This window comes from Hemitrygon akajei, chromosome 1 (assembly GCF_048418815.1).
Source record: "Hemitrygon akajei chromosome 1, sHemAka1.3, whole genome shotgun sequence".
NCBI lineage: Eukaryota > Metazoa > Chordata > Chondrichthyes > Myliobatiformes > Dasyatidae > Hemitrygon > Hemitrygon akajei.
In genome coordinates this window covers 11859189-11874740 of record NC_133124.1, presented here as the reverse complement: position 1 = coordinate 11874740, position 15552 = coordinate 11859189, and the positions used below count along the sequence as shown (strand labels likewise).

General features: G+C 42.4%; 1 protein-coding gene across 2 annotated transcripts in view; it reads left to right on the top strand.

Moving 5' to 3' along the window:
• Nucleotides 1-15552, top strand: part of LOC140718789 (transcriptional activator GLI3-like) — a 426621-nt gene that overhangs the window by 71420 nt on the left and 339649 nt on the right. The window contains exon 2 of one of the 2 annotated variants that reach the window (XM_073032982.1): nucleotides 4284-4446. In XM_073032982.1, coding sequence (XP_072889083.1) covers nucleotides 4323-4446 — 124 coding nt within the window. In that variant the 5' untranslated portion in view covers nucleotides 4284-4322. Of the gene's footprint in view, nucleotides 1-4283; nucleotides 4447-15552 lie in introns of those variants that run through there. The other variant, XM_073033058.1, reaches the window with a different exon arrangement.

The following is a 15552-nucleotide window of genomic DNA, read 5'->3' as shown; positions in this document are numbered from 1 at the left end:
AGCACAAAGGTGACTGCCGATGGCTGCAATTAATCTGGATCACTGCTTACGTTGGCTAAAGATTGGTTCATTTTTCACTCTTGGGCCTGGGCCCTGCCATTTCAATGCAGCCTGAAGTTTCAATCTGATTGGATCAGGGTTCAATTCCCTCCGCTGTTTGCAAGGAGTTTGTTTGTTCTCCTTTGACCGCATGTGTTTATTCTGGGTGCTCTGGTTTCCTCCCAAATTCCAAAGTATTACAGGTTAGTAGGTCGATTGGGCAGCACAGGCTCCTTGGGTTGAAAGGGCCTGTTACCATACTGTATCTCTAAATAATCTATATAATAAAATAGATCTTCATTAACCAATCCTGAAATTGTATGATGTAGTAGGAGGCAACTTCTCATGTCTGTGTCATTAAAAAAAGAACTATCCATCTAATTGCGTCTCCTAGCACTTGATCTACAGTTGTGTAGGTTGTAACTCCTCAGATATGCATTCAGACATTTTAAATGCTTCTGCCTCTATCAGCATTTTAGCCAATAATTTCCAGGTATCTACCTATTGCTGAGTAAAAGTATTTTCCCCTCATCTTTTCTGTAATCATTCTACCAATTGCTTACAATCTATGCCCTTTCAACCCAGGCCACCAGGTCTTTCCTATGTATTCATGCCTCTCAAAGTATGAATATGTTAACATATACTACCCTGAGATTCATTTTCTTGCAGGCATTCACAACAGAACAAAGAAATACAGTAGAACCAATGAAAAACTACACACAAAGAGGGACAAGCAACCAATGTGCAAATACATAAAAAATAATAATATTAATAAATAAGTAATAAGCAATATTGAGAACATAAGTTGTTATGTCCTTGAAAGTAGGTTGTGGAATCATTCTAGTGTTGATGTGAGCGAAGATATCCACCCTGGTTCAGGAGCCTGATTTTTAAGAGTTGGTAGTGTGATTTCCGAGGCTCCTGTAACTTCTCCCTGATGGCAGCAGCGAGAAGAGAGCATGGCATGGGTGGTGGGGGCCCTTGATGATAGATACTGCTTTCCTGTGACAGAATTCCTTGAAGATGTGCTCAGTAGTGGGTAGGGCTTTTCCTGTGATGGACTGCGCTATATCTACTACTTTTTGTAAGCTTTTCTGTTCATGGGCGTTGGTAATTTGATACAGCTTAATTAAGTATATGCTATTCAGATAAACAAAAACATTAGAAATGCAATCTTTCCTCCAAGCTAATATTTTCCTGAATGTACCACAGTGTTGTTTATTAAATGGGGGTTGGGGGGAGAGAGAGAGAGAGAGAGAACATATTCAGTCCATCGAGTATATATTAGCCCTCTAAGCAATCCTATCAGTCCTATTTATCACTTATTTTTCTGCAACCTTTTGACAAACCCCAATCCTCCTAACAATTGTCTGATTAGAAATCGGAGCTGCAACTAGACTTGGGGAGAAATTAGAGGTATAAAATGACTTGGGAATCCTCGTCCAAGATTCCCTGAAGGTTAACTTGCAGGGTGAGTTGGTTCATAAGGAAGGCAAATGTAATGTTACCATTCATTTTGGGAAGACTGGAACATTAAAACAAGGATGTAATGCTGAGACTTTAAAGGGTCATTCAGACCAAATTTGGAGTATCGTGAGTGGTTTTGAGTCCCAATGGACAAGGTCCAGAGGAGATTTATGCAAATGACCCTGGGAATGAAAGGGTTAATAGATGAGAGCATTTGATGACTCTTTGAGTCTGAAACCTGCTGAATATTGAAAGGCCTGAATGAAGTGACTGTGGAGAGTATGTTTCCTGTAGTGGAGGAGTCTCAAACCAGAGAGCACAGCCACAGAGTAGAAGGACATCCATTTGAGGAGGAATGTTTTTTAGCCAAAGGGTGGTGAATCTGTGGAATTCATTGCCACAGATGGCTGTGGAGACCAAGTCACTGGGTATATTTAAAGTCAAAATTGATAGGTCATTGATTAGTCAGGCCATGAAAAGTTATGGGGAAAAGGCAGGATTGAGAGGTGCAATCAGCCATGGTCAAATGGCAGAGCAAACTCAATGGGCTGAATGGCCTAATTCTGTTCCCATGTCTAATGGTACTTTTGGCACAGTTTACAGTGAGCAATTCCCCAAACAACAGGCTCACTTAGGGATATTGTGCACTGATAGTGTATTCTTTCAGCTTGTCCATCTCTCTTCTCAAAACCTCTTCATTGACTATATTGTTTATTGCAAATGCAGAGTTCTGTATTGCTCCCTAAGTTACCTTTGGTGATTTTTTTTCCTGAGCATGTTCAATGGAATGCTTTTGAGTTAAGTCAGGTTTTGATTTCAACCAGTTTCTGCAAACTTGCAAAGCATCAGTTTTGCTTTGATTCTCAGGTATTTTTAAGGTTACTGGTTTCTGGCAGAAATTAGTAACTTTTGTAAGCAGAAAGACACACCTTTGTGATGATCGGTATTAAGTGGATTTTGTTTAAGAATATCTGGGATTCTAGCTATCATTAGTTACTTACTTAAGCCTATCACCCCTATGGGGTTTAGGCCACCGACAGCAGCTCCCAAGAGTCCTGCGTCCTGGGCCAGTCTTTCACGTTGACCCCACCTTCCTCTCCCATGAATGAGGTCTTTGGAGCTTCTGCTGGTGTTTCTATCGCTCTGGATTTTTATGGGATGGGGTTGCTCTCCCCTCCTCCTCTCGCAGCCGGGCTTGCGACGGTTCATGGCAGAGTTTTACAAGCAACATGGATTTCTTGACTGTCTCTAGAGTGTGAATTGCTAGAGGGCATTTTATTTTCTGCCTTTTACCTGTGAATGTGGATGGAGGTGATAAATTTAAATTGGGTTTTGCCTTAATAATATCTGATAGAAACCTTTATTTGTATAGTCTGTTTATTTATTTAATTATTGAGATACAGCGTGGAATAGGCCTCTCTGGCCCTTTAGCCACGCTACCAGGCAACCCTCAATTTAACCCTAGCCTAACCACGGGACAAGTTACAATGACCAATCAGCTGTCTTTGGTATGTCTTTGGACTGTGGGAGGAACCTGGAGCACCCAGAGGAAACTCATGCAGTCACAGGGAGAACGTACAATCTCCTCTCAAGCAGCAATAGGAATTGAACCTGGGTTGTTGGTACTGTAAAGTGTTGTGCTAACCACTGTGCTATCGAGCCACCCATGATTTAGACACATGAAATTCGGCAGTTGCTGGAAACCTTGAGTGTTTCAGTTCCAGACCCATGATCAGGACTGAAAAGGAAGGAGGCAGAAGCCAGAAAAAACACTGTCTGCCTCCATAGATCCTGTCTAACCTGCAGTTCCTCCAGCATCTTGTATGTGTTGGTTCTTAGGCTACGCTCGCTGGTACTGTAAAGCATTGAACCTGGGCCGATGGTACTGCAAAGCATTGAACCTGGGCCGATGGTACTGTAAAGCATTGAACCTGGGCCGATGGTACTGTAAAGCATTGAACCTGGGCCGATGGTACTGTAAAGCATTGAACCTGGGCCGATGGTACTGCAAAGCATTGAACCTGGGCCGATGGTACTGCAAAGCATTGAACCTGGGCCGATGGTACTGCAAAGCGTTGAACCTGGGCCGATGGTACTGTAAAGCGTTGAACCTGGGCCGATGGTACTGTAAAGCATTGAACCTGGGCCGATGGTACTGCAAAGCATTGAACCTGGGCCGATGGTACTGTAAAGCATTGAACCTGGGCCGATGGTACTGTAAAGCATTGAACCTGGGCCGATGGTACTGTAAAGCATTGAACCTGGGCCGATGGTACTGTAAAGCGTTGAACCTGGGCCGATGGTACTGTAAAGCGTTGAACCTGGGCCGATGGTACTGTAAAGCGTTGAACCTGGGCCGATGGTACTGTAAAGCGTTGAACCTGGGCCGATGGTACTGCAAAGCGTTGAACCTGGGCCGATGGTACTGCAAAGCGTTGAACCTGGGCCGATGGTACTGCAAAGCGTTGTTCTAAGCACTTTGCTGCCCTTTCTGCGGATTGTTTTAAACTGGAGGAGACGGGGCAGAGTTCCAGGAAAGTTATGGCTGAGTTATTATTGCATCTGTGATGAATGATTTTTGAAAAAAAAATCTTCCCAACGTTCTTGAATAATGGAGTAAGTTGTAAGACCTAATATGCTTAACATTTTTGGGGGTTGTACCGTACGACCTGCCGACTTGTTTCATGTAAAGGTGTCGACTTTAATTTAAAACCGTGTTCCTTAAAGGAGCCAAGTCATGGAGTGATTTTTTTTCTCTCTCTCTCTTTTCCTTGCAGTTGTGCTGGTATTAAGAGCTGGGGGAATGAATAACCAGTATGGATACCCAGTCACACAGTGCTCCTGGAGTTGAAAAGAAAAAAGTAGAGAATTCCATTGTAAAGGGATCTCCTCGCACAGATGTCAGTGAGAAAGCCATAGCCTCCAGTACCACTTCCAATGGTAAGTGGTGTATCGCACAGGGATTTGCTAACTGTGAGAGCAGCAGCTTTTTAAAAATGTTCACTGCATTCCTTGTGAATGGATCATCCGCACCTGGATTTTTGTTTGTTTTGAGAAAGCGGCGGTGGGTGGAGGACGAAGAATTTGGAATTAAAGTAATCTCTTTCATAAGCCAGCCATTGAGCGATTTTCCTTTCGCACTACTGGGTTTTGTTGCAGTCAGTTTTTCTCTCTAATTGGCGAGATTTAATGTGTTATTTTCCCTCCCTCTGGGCAGCTGACTAATCACTTGCGACGAGCTATGGTCAAATGCGCGTTTGTGTAAAATGAGCTTTCTTTTCCTTTAAAAAGTGTGTTGTTTTGTGATGCCTGTCATTAGTAAAACCATAGGGTATGTTTGGGGTTAATATTCACTACTTACGGGATAGAACAAGCACAGATCACATAGAGGTTAGAATGATGTTATTACAGCTCGGGGTGTTCTGGAGTTTGGAAACCAATTCCAGCGCCATTTTTAAGGGGTTTGAATGTTTTCTCCGTGTCCAAATGGGTTTCCCCCGGTACTCTGGTTTCCTCCCACAGTACAAAGGCCATAAGACCAGAAGGCATAGGAGCAGAATCTGGCCATTTGGCCCATCAAGTTTGCTCCACCATTTCATCATAGCTTATCCACTTTTCCTCTCAGCCCCCTTCTCCTGCCTTCTCCCTGTATCCCTTCACGCCCTGACTAATCAATAATCTATCAACCTCTGACTTAAATATACCCAGTGACTTGGCCTCCACAGCCGTCTGTGGCAACACGTTCCACAGATTCATCACTCTCTGGCTAAAGAAACTCCTCCTCATCTCCGTTCTAAATGGACGGCCCTCTATTCAAAGTCCGCATCCTTAGACTCTCCCACTATAGGAAACATCTTCTCCATATCCACTGTATTGAGGCCTTTCAACATCAGATGGGTTTCTCGTACTGGTCAGTAGGTTGATTGGCCATTGTAAATTGTCCTGTGATTAGGCCAGCGTTAAATAGGTGAGTTGCTGGTCCGTGTTAGGGGACTGATCTGTGCTGTATCTCTAAATAAAATTAAAATAAAATCAACAATTGAAGCAAAGGATCTTCAGAATCAGATTTACCATCGCCGACATATGTCATCAAATTCGTCGTGTTGCTACAGCAGCACAGTGCAGTGCATACAAAACGGTAAAAACCACAATAAGAAACATGTACATCAGAATCAGATTTAATATCATCCGCATATGTCGTGAAATTTGTTATATTTGCATATGTTTATATAAGTGGTGCAAAAGAGAGCAGAGTAGTGAGGTTACTGGACAGTGCAGCTTGTTGAACCAGAAGGGCCTGTTCTACACCATAAACAAACAAAACTAAAATAGTGCGGATGGCCAGTGTTAAATGGCTGAATTAGGGTTTAATGATTGTCCCCTATGCTTTGCAGATTGCTGCAGCCTGCTAATTAAATATTAGCTTCAGATCAAAGAACAAAACAGAAACAAAGCATTCTGTGCGCCAGGGGTTCTGAACCTTTGTTATGCCATGGACCCCTACCATTACCCGGCGGTTCCGCGGTATCTGGGTGGGGAAGCCTTGCTGAGCACACAGCTGGAGACTAGCTCACATACATCGGGAAGCTTGGCGAAGAGGGACAATGTGGAGAGCTGAGGCACCCTGCGGTTCTCTTCTTCTTGGCAGGAGTTTTAGGAGGAGATTTGCTAGGACTACTCAGTACCACGAGGAGATCTTGCAGGGTGGTAAGAGGTAATTGTTTCCAATAATAATAGAGCTGGTAATCAGAAGTTGCAGATTTAGAACGTAGAATGTAGAAATCTTCAGCACATTACAGGCCCTTCGGCCCACAATGTTGTACTGACCATGTAACCTACTCTAGAACTTGTCTAGAATTATCCTACTGCATAGACCTCTATTTTTCTAAGCTCTATATCAAATTTAAAATGATTTTAGACAATAAGACATAGGAGCAGAATTAGGCTTTGTGGCCCATTGAATCTACTCCACTATTCTATCATGGCTGATTTATTATCCCTCTCAACCCCATTCTCCAGCCTTCTCCCCGTAACCTTTGACATTCTCACAAATCAAGAACCTATCAGCCTTTGCTTTAAATGTATCCAGTGACTTGGCCTCGACAGCCATCCATGGCAGTGAATTCCACAGATTTGTTAACCTCCAGCTAAAGAGATTCCTCATCTCTAAATGGACATCCTTTTATTCTGAGGCTGTGTGCTCTGGTCGGAGACTCCCCCACTATAGGAGACATTTTCTCCATATCCATTCTATCTAAGCCTTATCAATGGGTTTCAGTGAGACACCCCCCCACCCTCATTCTTCTAAACTCCAGTGAGTACAGGCCCAGAGCCATCAAACGCTCCTCATACGTTAATCCTTTCATTCCCAGGATAATTCTCACGAACATCCTCTGAACATGAGAATTTACTGAAGGCCCAAAGGCTAAACAATATGCATAGCCTGGGAGATCAGGAAACCATTTCCATTGCAACTTTTACAAGGAAATCGGATAACTGCCTGCCCATAGGGAAGGGATAGAGAAGGGATAAAGTTTTTTCAAAGAGAATGGCCTGTGATGTAAGATTCTGTGTAAGTATCTGCCGTTTGCCAGCTTGTTGTGCTGACTTCTTGCCTGGTCTCTGCTGTATTGAGCTCATACTTGTGACCAAATGAAATGTGTGCAAGTATATCTGCGTGCCTGCTACTGTTCGTGTGCAGAAGCAGAACTCTGAAACCTAAGTGAGATGTTGAAAAGCAGTGAATCAGAGCAATGGATTTGCAAAAGTTTGTGAAATACTGCAGGGCAAAAGTTATTGGGTCCTGTGACACAACAGAACTGCCAAGGATTCAGTTGTTACACCAAATTGTCCTGTTCCAGAGGAACACGGGCATTCCTAGATTTCCTTCCAAAGCTGATTCTGCAGAGTTTGAAGCGTGCCGAAGGGAAATGAAGTTGTTAACACTTTCACCCGGCGTCGCTCTCCACAGCCACTCATTATCTCTCTCCCCCCCCCCCCCCCCCAAACAGTGTGCAGAATCCTAATTCACCCTGTCTCCTTCCTTCCTTTATTCTGCGGAGTATGGACAGAGGGAACAAAATAAATCATTGTGGGGTGGCACTAATATAAAAAACACAGTGGGGCTCTTGCTAGAAGCACTTCCTGTTGCAGTCATAGCATGTAGCGAGCAGGCAGGGCAGCTCTGAAAGGAGTGTTAAAACTTTTTACCCATTTATGGGCCTCATGTTCAGAATGAAGTAATATGTGAGTCACATTGTACGGGTCAGAGTTGAAGAAAGGCAGCGAACAACATGGAGAGCTTTGCATTCAATATCCTGAAGGGCAGGAGAAGGGGGTGCATACATTATGATACGAGGCGGTCAGGAATGCCATGAAACCCAATCCACGGTGTCTGATAAGGATCTCTAACTCCTCTGGGACAGGCTAGATTTTAGCCCTATTAAGGCAACCTTACTTGCAACCGTTCTCCACACCATCCCCCAACCTTGTTCATCCCCCCCCTCCCCTCCCCCCAATCCACCCACCTAACAAAGTGAAAAGGAAACATTCCAGAATCCGCTTTTCTTTTTTTTAAATTGCTTTTATCTGTGGGGAGTACAAAACATTTTGAGATAGAAACAAGCACGGCTTAAAATTTTCTTTTACTTCATAGTTCTTAAAGTTTCACCACATTGCTTTTCGTCCTAGAGAGAAAAAAACATACATTTTGTATGGTGTAATAAAGTTTTGATTAATTTTCGTTTTGGAAAGTCAGCGGCAGGATTTGTTTTGAAAGGTTTTGGAATTCGGCAGCTTTAAATATTTATTATTCAAACTCATTGTACGCGATTCAGAGAGTTGATGTTGCAAAGTGGTGAAGGCTAGGGATTTCCCATTAACTTTCTTTTCATTTGACTGTGCTAATGCATGCTGTTTTTTTTTTAGTTAAAATTGAGTACTATCCCAATTATTAAGTCTTAGGAGACCAATCCTGTATCTTTCTATAAATGGCAGCGTCATCTCAAGTTCTTTCATCTCTTTTCCACCTCTTCTAGTTTGACAGTTGAAAAGGTCCGACTGTGCCACACAATAGTTTGATTGGTTTCTCTGGGGGATGCTGTTCTTTGCTTCATCATGCACCAGGCAGGTGGACCAGAAAGTCTTCTGATTCTTTTGTTGCTTTGCAAAGTCCCGGGGTCTTTGAGAGAATAAATCCACCGTCATGGGATAATTTGCTAAAGAGGACCAGAGGAGATGAGAGAAAAGCCTCGCCACTTGGGTGCGGAATTAATGGAACCGCTGATGTTCCAGTCTTTGCAAACTGAAAGTCTTCAGGAATGTAATGGGAGGAGATAGCACATATTAAGATTCGAGATTCAAGATTAATGTTTTACTTTAAAAGAAATATGTTATTTATTTTGGGTTTAAGAAACTTAAATAGAAGTAAAATTTGCAAAATGATGCAAAGCAGAGCACCTTTATCCCCTGTGAAATTTTCAGCTGCTTAACATTTCTTTGGTTGGGATAAGTGCTCTGAGGAAAAAGTTTGTGCAGAAAAAAGATCAAGACTCACATATGCTCCCTAAGCTTTTAGATTACCCACTAACAGAAAATAGTCGGAATTCCATATGACAGAAGTAAGCTTAAGTTAACACAGGATAAAAAGTAAATTACAGATAGGATGTCCTCAGCCATCTTTGTGACTGCAGATAAGGTTTCATTTCAGAATGGACAGGCGACTTTTCCACTTACAGACCCATTCTGCTGCACCTGTGATAACAACTCCGGATTCTAATTGAAATTGGTTTGAAAATGGATTTTTAGTTTTCTGTGTCTGTGGAAATATTGAATGGAGTCGGGCTGCCAGTGAGGTTCCCAGACAGTAGAAATGTGGCAGGGAAACTGGAGTCATCTTTCAAGCCGGTATCAATGATATGACAGTTTTGTGATCTGTCATATTAATGAAATCATTGATCACTTGATGGAGAGGGTAATAAACGGTTTTCTGAGAATATTGTTCCGCGGGCTTGATCAAAGTCTGTGGAGATGAAAAAGTACGAAGCTCAAAATTGTTGAGCTACCTACATTAATAGGTGGATGGAAGCTTTTGTTGTATGTGTTTTCAAACAACATATATCTATTGATTTTTGAATTTGGCTTCAAATATACTGCTGAGGGCACATTAATCAAATCGTGGATGTTAACCTGGGCATTTTAACTTCTGAGCATTTAAGGAGTGTCGGTTCATATTTCTTTCTGTGGCTGTGTCATCTTTCTTCAATGTATGATGGAATGAGAATTCCTCGATTTTTCTCTCATTTATTTTTCTATGGCTGTGTCCTTATTCACTGATTCTGAAACCTTTTGTTGCCAAGCTCTCTGCTCTTTTTTCCCTGGGTGCACAAGTGTTATTGTGGCTGGGAGTTTCCTGAAACTGTTATCACTGAGTAACAAGCCTTCACACCTGATTTTAATTACCAGTCTTCTAACTTTAAATATTTGCTGAGGTGAATCTAATTTGCACTTATGAGATGGACCGAAGGGCCTGGATCTGTGTTGCAGTGCTCTTTGATGTTATGACAATTTTTATGTGCTACGCTTACGAGTGTAGCAATCACTCAACTCGGTAAGATGTTCCCCAAAAGGGTTATCCATTGGTGGGTCCTCAGGCAGTTGAGTCTGATCCGGGAACCACATAGCCAGGATATTAGGGTGGGTTCTCTTAATGGAGGATGCCTGTGTGTGACTTACTTTAACGTGGGGAGGCTGATGCACGGGCAGCCACCACGTGGTCCTGACAGACCAAGCGTACTCTCCAGGGGCATGGAATGCAAGACAACTGGGAACCCTTCATTGCTGCAGTCTTCCTCCACCTTCACTGCTGTTCTGATGTGTCATCATCCTCTGCCAGCTCTACCATTGAAATCTTGGTTGAATCACTCTTTGTCTGGAACAGCCCCTTGACCTTACCGCTGTGGGTGACCCTATCATGAGTTAGCATCCAGACAGCATCACTCTTGGGATCTCAGGAACTCACAAGCCTCTCCACCACGACAAGAGAAGCATGTGCTTCTGAAACCATTTAGAACTCATTCATATGGCAAATGCACAAGGACTTTGACCTCAGAATTCTGATCGCATATCACTGAGGGACAGATTAATATCAGATTAGTTATTGGATTGTCCGATGGCATTTGTATCAGAATTAAGTTTAAGATCACTGGCATATGTTATGAAATTTGTTAACTTTGCTGCAGCAGTGCAATGCAGTACATGATATATGGAGGAAAAAGAAAACTGTGTATATAGGTATGTGTGTGTGTGAACACACACACACACACACACACACACACACACACACACACACACACACACACACACACACACACACACACACACACACACACACACACACACACACACACACACACACACACACACACACACACACACACACACACACGAACCCAAGATGGAGCTGACTAATTTTACAATTCTCTGCAGCTTACTTCAATCCTGTGCAGAAGCCCCCCCCACCCCCATACCAGACGGTGATAGAGCCAGTCAGAATGCTCTCCATGACACATCTGTAGAAATCTGAGAGTGTTTTTGGTGATGTACCAAATCTCCTCAAACTCCTAATGAAATATAACTGCTGTCTTGCCTTCTTTATAGCTGAATCAATATGTTGGGTCCAAGTTAGGTCCCCAAAGATATCGACACCCAGGAAATTGCAATTGCTCACTCTTTCCACTTCCGATCCCTCTATGAGGACTGGCGTGTGTTCCCTCGTCTTAGCCTTTCTGGAGTCTACAATCAGTTCTTTGGTCTTACTGATGTTAAGGTGCAAGATTGTTGCTGCGACACCACTCAACTAGCTGGTGTATCTCTCTCCTGTACACCCTCTGGTCATCATCTGAGAATCTGCCAACAGTGGTTGTATCATCAACAAGTTTAATAACTAGGAAAACCTGTGCTTAGAAGAATTTTGCAAGGCCTAGATGGAGTGGATGCGAAGAGGACATTTCCTATATAGAGGTCTAGAACCAGAGGGCACAAACTCAGAAAGAGGGGCATCCATTCAGAACAAAGATTAGGAAGAATTTCTTCAGCCAAAATGTGGTGAATCTGTGGAATTCATTGCAACAGATGGCTGTGGAGGCCATGTCATTGGGTATATTTAAAGTGGCGGTTGATAGGTTCTGATTAGTCAGGGCACCAAATGTTATGGGGAGAAGGCAGGAGAATGGGGTTGAGAGGGATAATAAATCAGCCATGATGAAATGGTGCAGCATACTTGATGGGCTGAATAGCCTAATTCTGCACCTATGTCTTATGGTTTATGGTCAAAGTTTCTTTGGAAGTAAAGAATGAAGCTTAAAACGTTGATTATCATTGTTAGGAGATCTAGGCCTCATATGGAGCCAGTGATCATTAATGGAGAATGTGTGGAGCAGGTTAAGACCTACAAGTATCTGGGAGTACAGTTGGACGAGAAGCTAGACTGGACTGCCAACACAGATGCCTTGTGCAGGAAGGCACAGAGTCGACTGTACTTCCTTAGAAGGTTGGCGTCATTCAATGTCTGCAGTGAGATGCTGAAGATGTTCTATAGGTCAGTTGTTGAGAGCGCCCTCTTCTTTGTGGTGGCGTGTTGGGGAGGAAGCATTAAGAAGAAGGACGCCTCACGTCTTAATAAGCTGATAAGGAAGGCGGGCTCTGTCGTGGGCAAAGTACTGGAGAGTTTAACATCGGTAGCTGAGCGAAGGGCGCTGAGTAGGCTACGGTCAATTATGGAAAACCCTGAACATCCTCTACATAGCACCATCCAGAGACAGAGAAGCAGTTTCAGCGACAGGTTACTGTCGATGCAATGCTCCTCAGACAGGATGAAGAGGTCAATACTCCCCAATGCCATTAGGCTTTACAATTCAACTGCCAGGACTTAAGAACTTTTTTTTTAAAAGCTATTATTAATGCTTTTTGAGTTAGTGATTTAGATGCATATCATATTATGACTGAGTTAAGTATTGTATGTAATGAGTTTTTGCTACAACAAGTGTATGGGACATTGGAAAAAATGTTGAATTTCCCCATGGGGATGAATAAAGTATCTATCTATCTATCTATCTTTTTATTAAGTGTTACAAGAACAAAAAAGATGAGGAGAGAGGTATGGAGAGAGACAGAGGACAGAGCAGACAAAGGGAAGAGTAGGCAGGGACAAAGCCTAAGGAAAGAGAGTGAACAAAGGTGGTCTGGTCTATCACACCACTGAGTCCATTGAACTTCCAACAGATAATTATTAACCAATAAAAAAGCCATATTCAAGTAACGTGACTCCCGCCACTGAAACCAGGAAGTTTCCAGAAAATTACAGAGGCAGCTGTAACCACTGGATAACTCCCTGAACAATCACATGTACAGTTATACAGTTTAAAATATAAACAAAAACAGTCATAAGAAAGTTAAACTACAAGGAAAAGAACAATTTTACAGCCCAATCCATCAGTACATAGTTAGGGGGGGCATGGCATCTCTGATATTAAAGGATTAAATCAGCAAACCTGTATTACTAAGATGTAGTACAAGGCTGACAGGCTGGAAAAACAGCCTAGAATCTGATCCTAACCTGTGGCAGTTTATTTCACATTGCCCTCTTTGAGGGTGGCATGGTAGCATTGCAGTTAGTGTGATACTTTAGAGCAGCAGTGATCAGCAATTGAGGTACAATTCATAGTGCTGTCTGCAAGGAGTTTGTACACTCTCCCCATGAACATGTAGGTTTCCTCTGGGTGTTCCCACATTCCAAAGATGTACAGGTTTGAGAAGTGTGCCCAGCACAATCCTTGCTGATTTCATTTGACTTTTAATGGATGCTTTTCACTGTATGTTTCAATACAGATATGACAAATAAAGTTAATCTTAAATCCTTAACTTTTTAAATCATTTTCATCTGTTATGTTTTGTAAACTCCAAAACTAACTGAAATGAATACACAGGAGAGCGAGGGATAACTCATGTACTTTGTTTTTATTTTAAGCGAGGAGTGCACATATCATGTGGTAGCGTCATGACATGTGCCATTTATGTACTCTTACATTGAACCTAAAATGAATTATTTAAACAAAGAATGCTTAATCAACAAGATATTTACACTATTACTCAAATAGTATTGAAATATTAAATACAGAACAGCAGCTAGCAGCTCCCTACTGTGAGACTTATTTCTTATCCATTTGACAAAGTAGAGTCATTTTACTGAGCAACACACACAAAATGCTGGAGAAACTCAGCAATGCAGGCAGCATCTTTGGGAGGAAGGAATAAACAGTTGACATTTCAGGCTGGACTACTCTATGTTCTATGTAAGTGTAGACAGAGTCCATGGAAGGGAGGCTGGTTCCCATGATGTACTGAGCTGTGTCCATGACTCTGTGCAGTTTCTTATGGTCTTGGGCAGAGCAGTTGCTGTACCAAGTCATGAAGGATGTTTTCTATGGTGCATGTTGTTACGTCAAGCCAATTGGATGTGTACGTCTTTACCAAGCAATGAGCAAGATGTCGATCCCCAAAATGGAATTGAGGAGGGATATTGTGGGTTAGAGTTTATCAAATATTTTCTTAATCAATGTATAGAGGTTCCATCTAGAGAGCATGTGATACAAGAGCTCCTACTGGGGAGTGAAGTATGGTAGGTGACAGAAGTTTGTGGAGGGAAGCATTTTGTTATCACAGTGCCATTAGTTTCTAGATAATTATGGAAAAGGATAGATCTGGTGCTTGGGTTGACATTCTAAATGGGAGAAAGGCCAATTCTGATGGTATCAGAAAGGATCTGGTGAGTGTAGATTGGGACAGGCTGTTTTCTGGCAAAGATGTACTTGGTAAGTGGGAGGCATTCAAAAGTGACATTTTGAGACAGTAGAGAGCTTGCATATTCCTGCCAAAGATAACAGTTCAGGAAACCTAGTTTTTGAGAAGTATTGAGGCCCTGGTTGAGAAGAAGAAGGAGGTGTAGAGCATGTTTAGGCAGGCAGGAGTATAAGAAATGCAAGAGAACACTTAAGGAAATCAGGAGGTCTAAAAGAAGGCATGAGGTTGCTCTAGCAGACAAAGTGAAAGAAAATCGTAAGGGCTTCTACAAATATATTTAAAGCATAAGGATAGAAAGGGACATAATTGGTCCACTGGAAGATCAGAGTAGCAATCTATGTGTGGAGCTGAAAGAGATGGGGGAGATCTTAAATGGATTGTATGCATCTGCTACCTTACTAGGGAGACAAACACAGAGTCTGTAGAAGTGAGGCAAGGCAGCAATGAGGTCATGGACCATATACAGATCACAGAGGAGGAGGTGTTTGAAAGAAACGAGTTGTGACTTCAATTCCAGCAGTCAAATATCAGACCACACTGCTCGAGGATAAGGCATAGAGGGAAGAAATTGTCAGCTAAGATTAATGGAAGCTCTGTTAAGCCAATGTTAACTTCTGAACCAAAAAGATCACTAAAGAACATATATTGGTGGTTAAGTTGAATAGCTTTCAGAATTGTACGGATAAAACCATAAGATATTGGAGCAGAATCAGGCCATTCAGCCCATTGACTCTGCTTTGCCATTCTATAATGGCTAATTTATTATCCCTGTCAACCCCATTCTCCTGCCTTCTTCCCCTAACCTTTGATACCCTTACTAATCAAGAACCTATCAACTGCCCCTTTAAATTTACCCAATGACTTGACCTCCACAACTGTCTGTGGCAATGAATTCCACATATTCACCACTCACTGCCTGACAAAATTCCACCTCATCTCTGTTCTAACAGGACCAGGATATGATCCTATTCTGAGGCTGTACCCTCTTGTCCTAGACTCCCCCACTATAGGGAGTCCATGTCCACTCTATCTAGTCCTTTCAATATTCGGTAGGTTTCAATGAGTTCCACCCTCATTCTTCTAAACTTCAGTGAGTACAGACTCAGAGCCATCAAATGCTCCTGAAACGTTAGCCTTCTCATCGCCTGGGTCATTCTCATGAACTTCCCCTGGACCCTTTCCAATGCC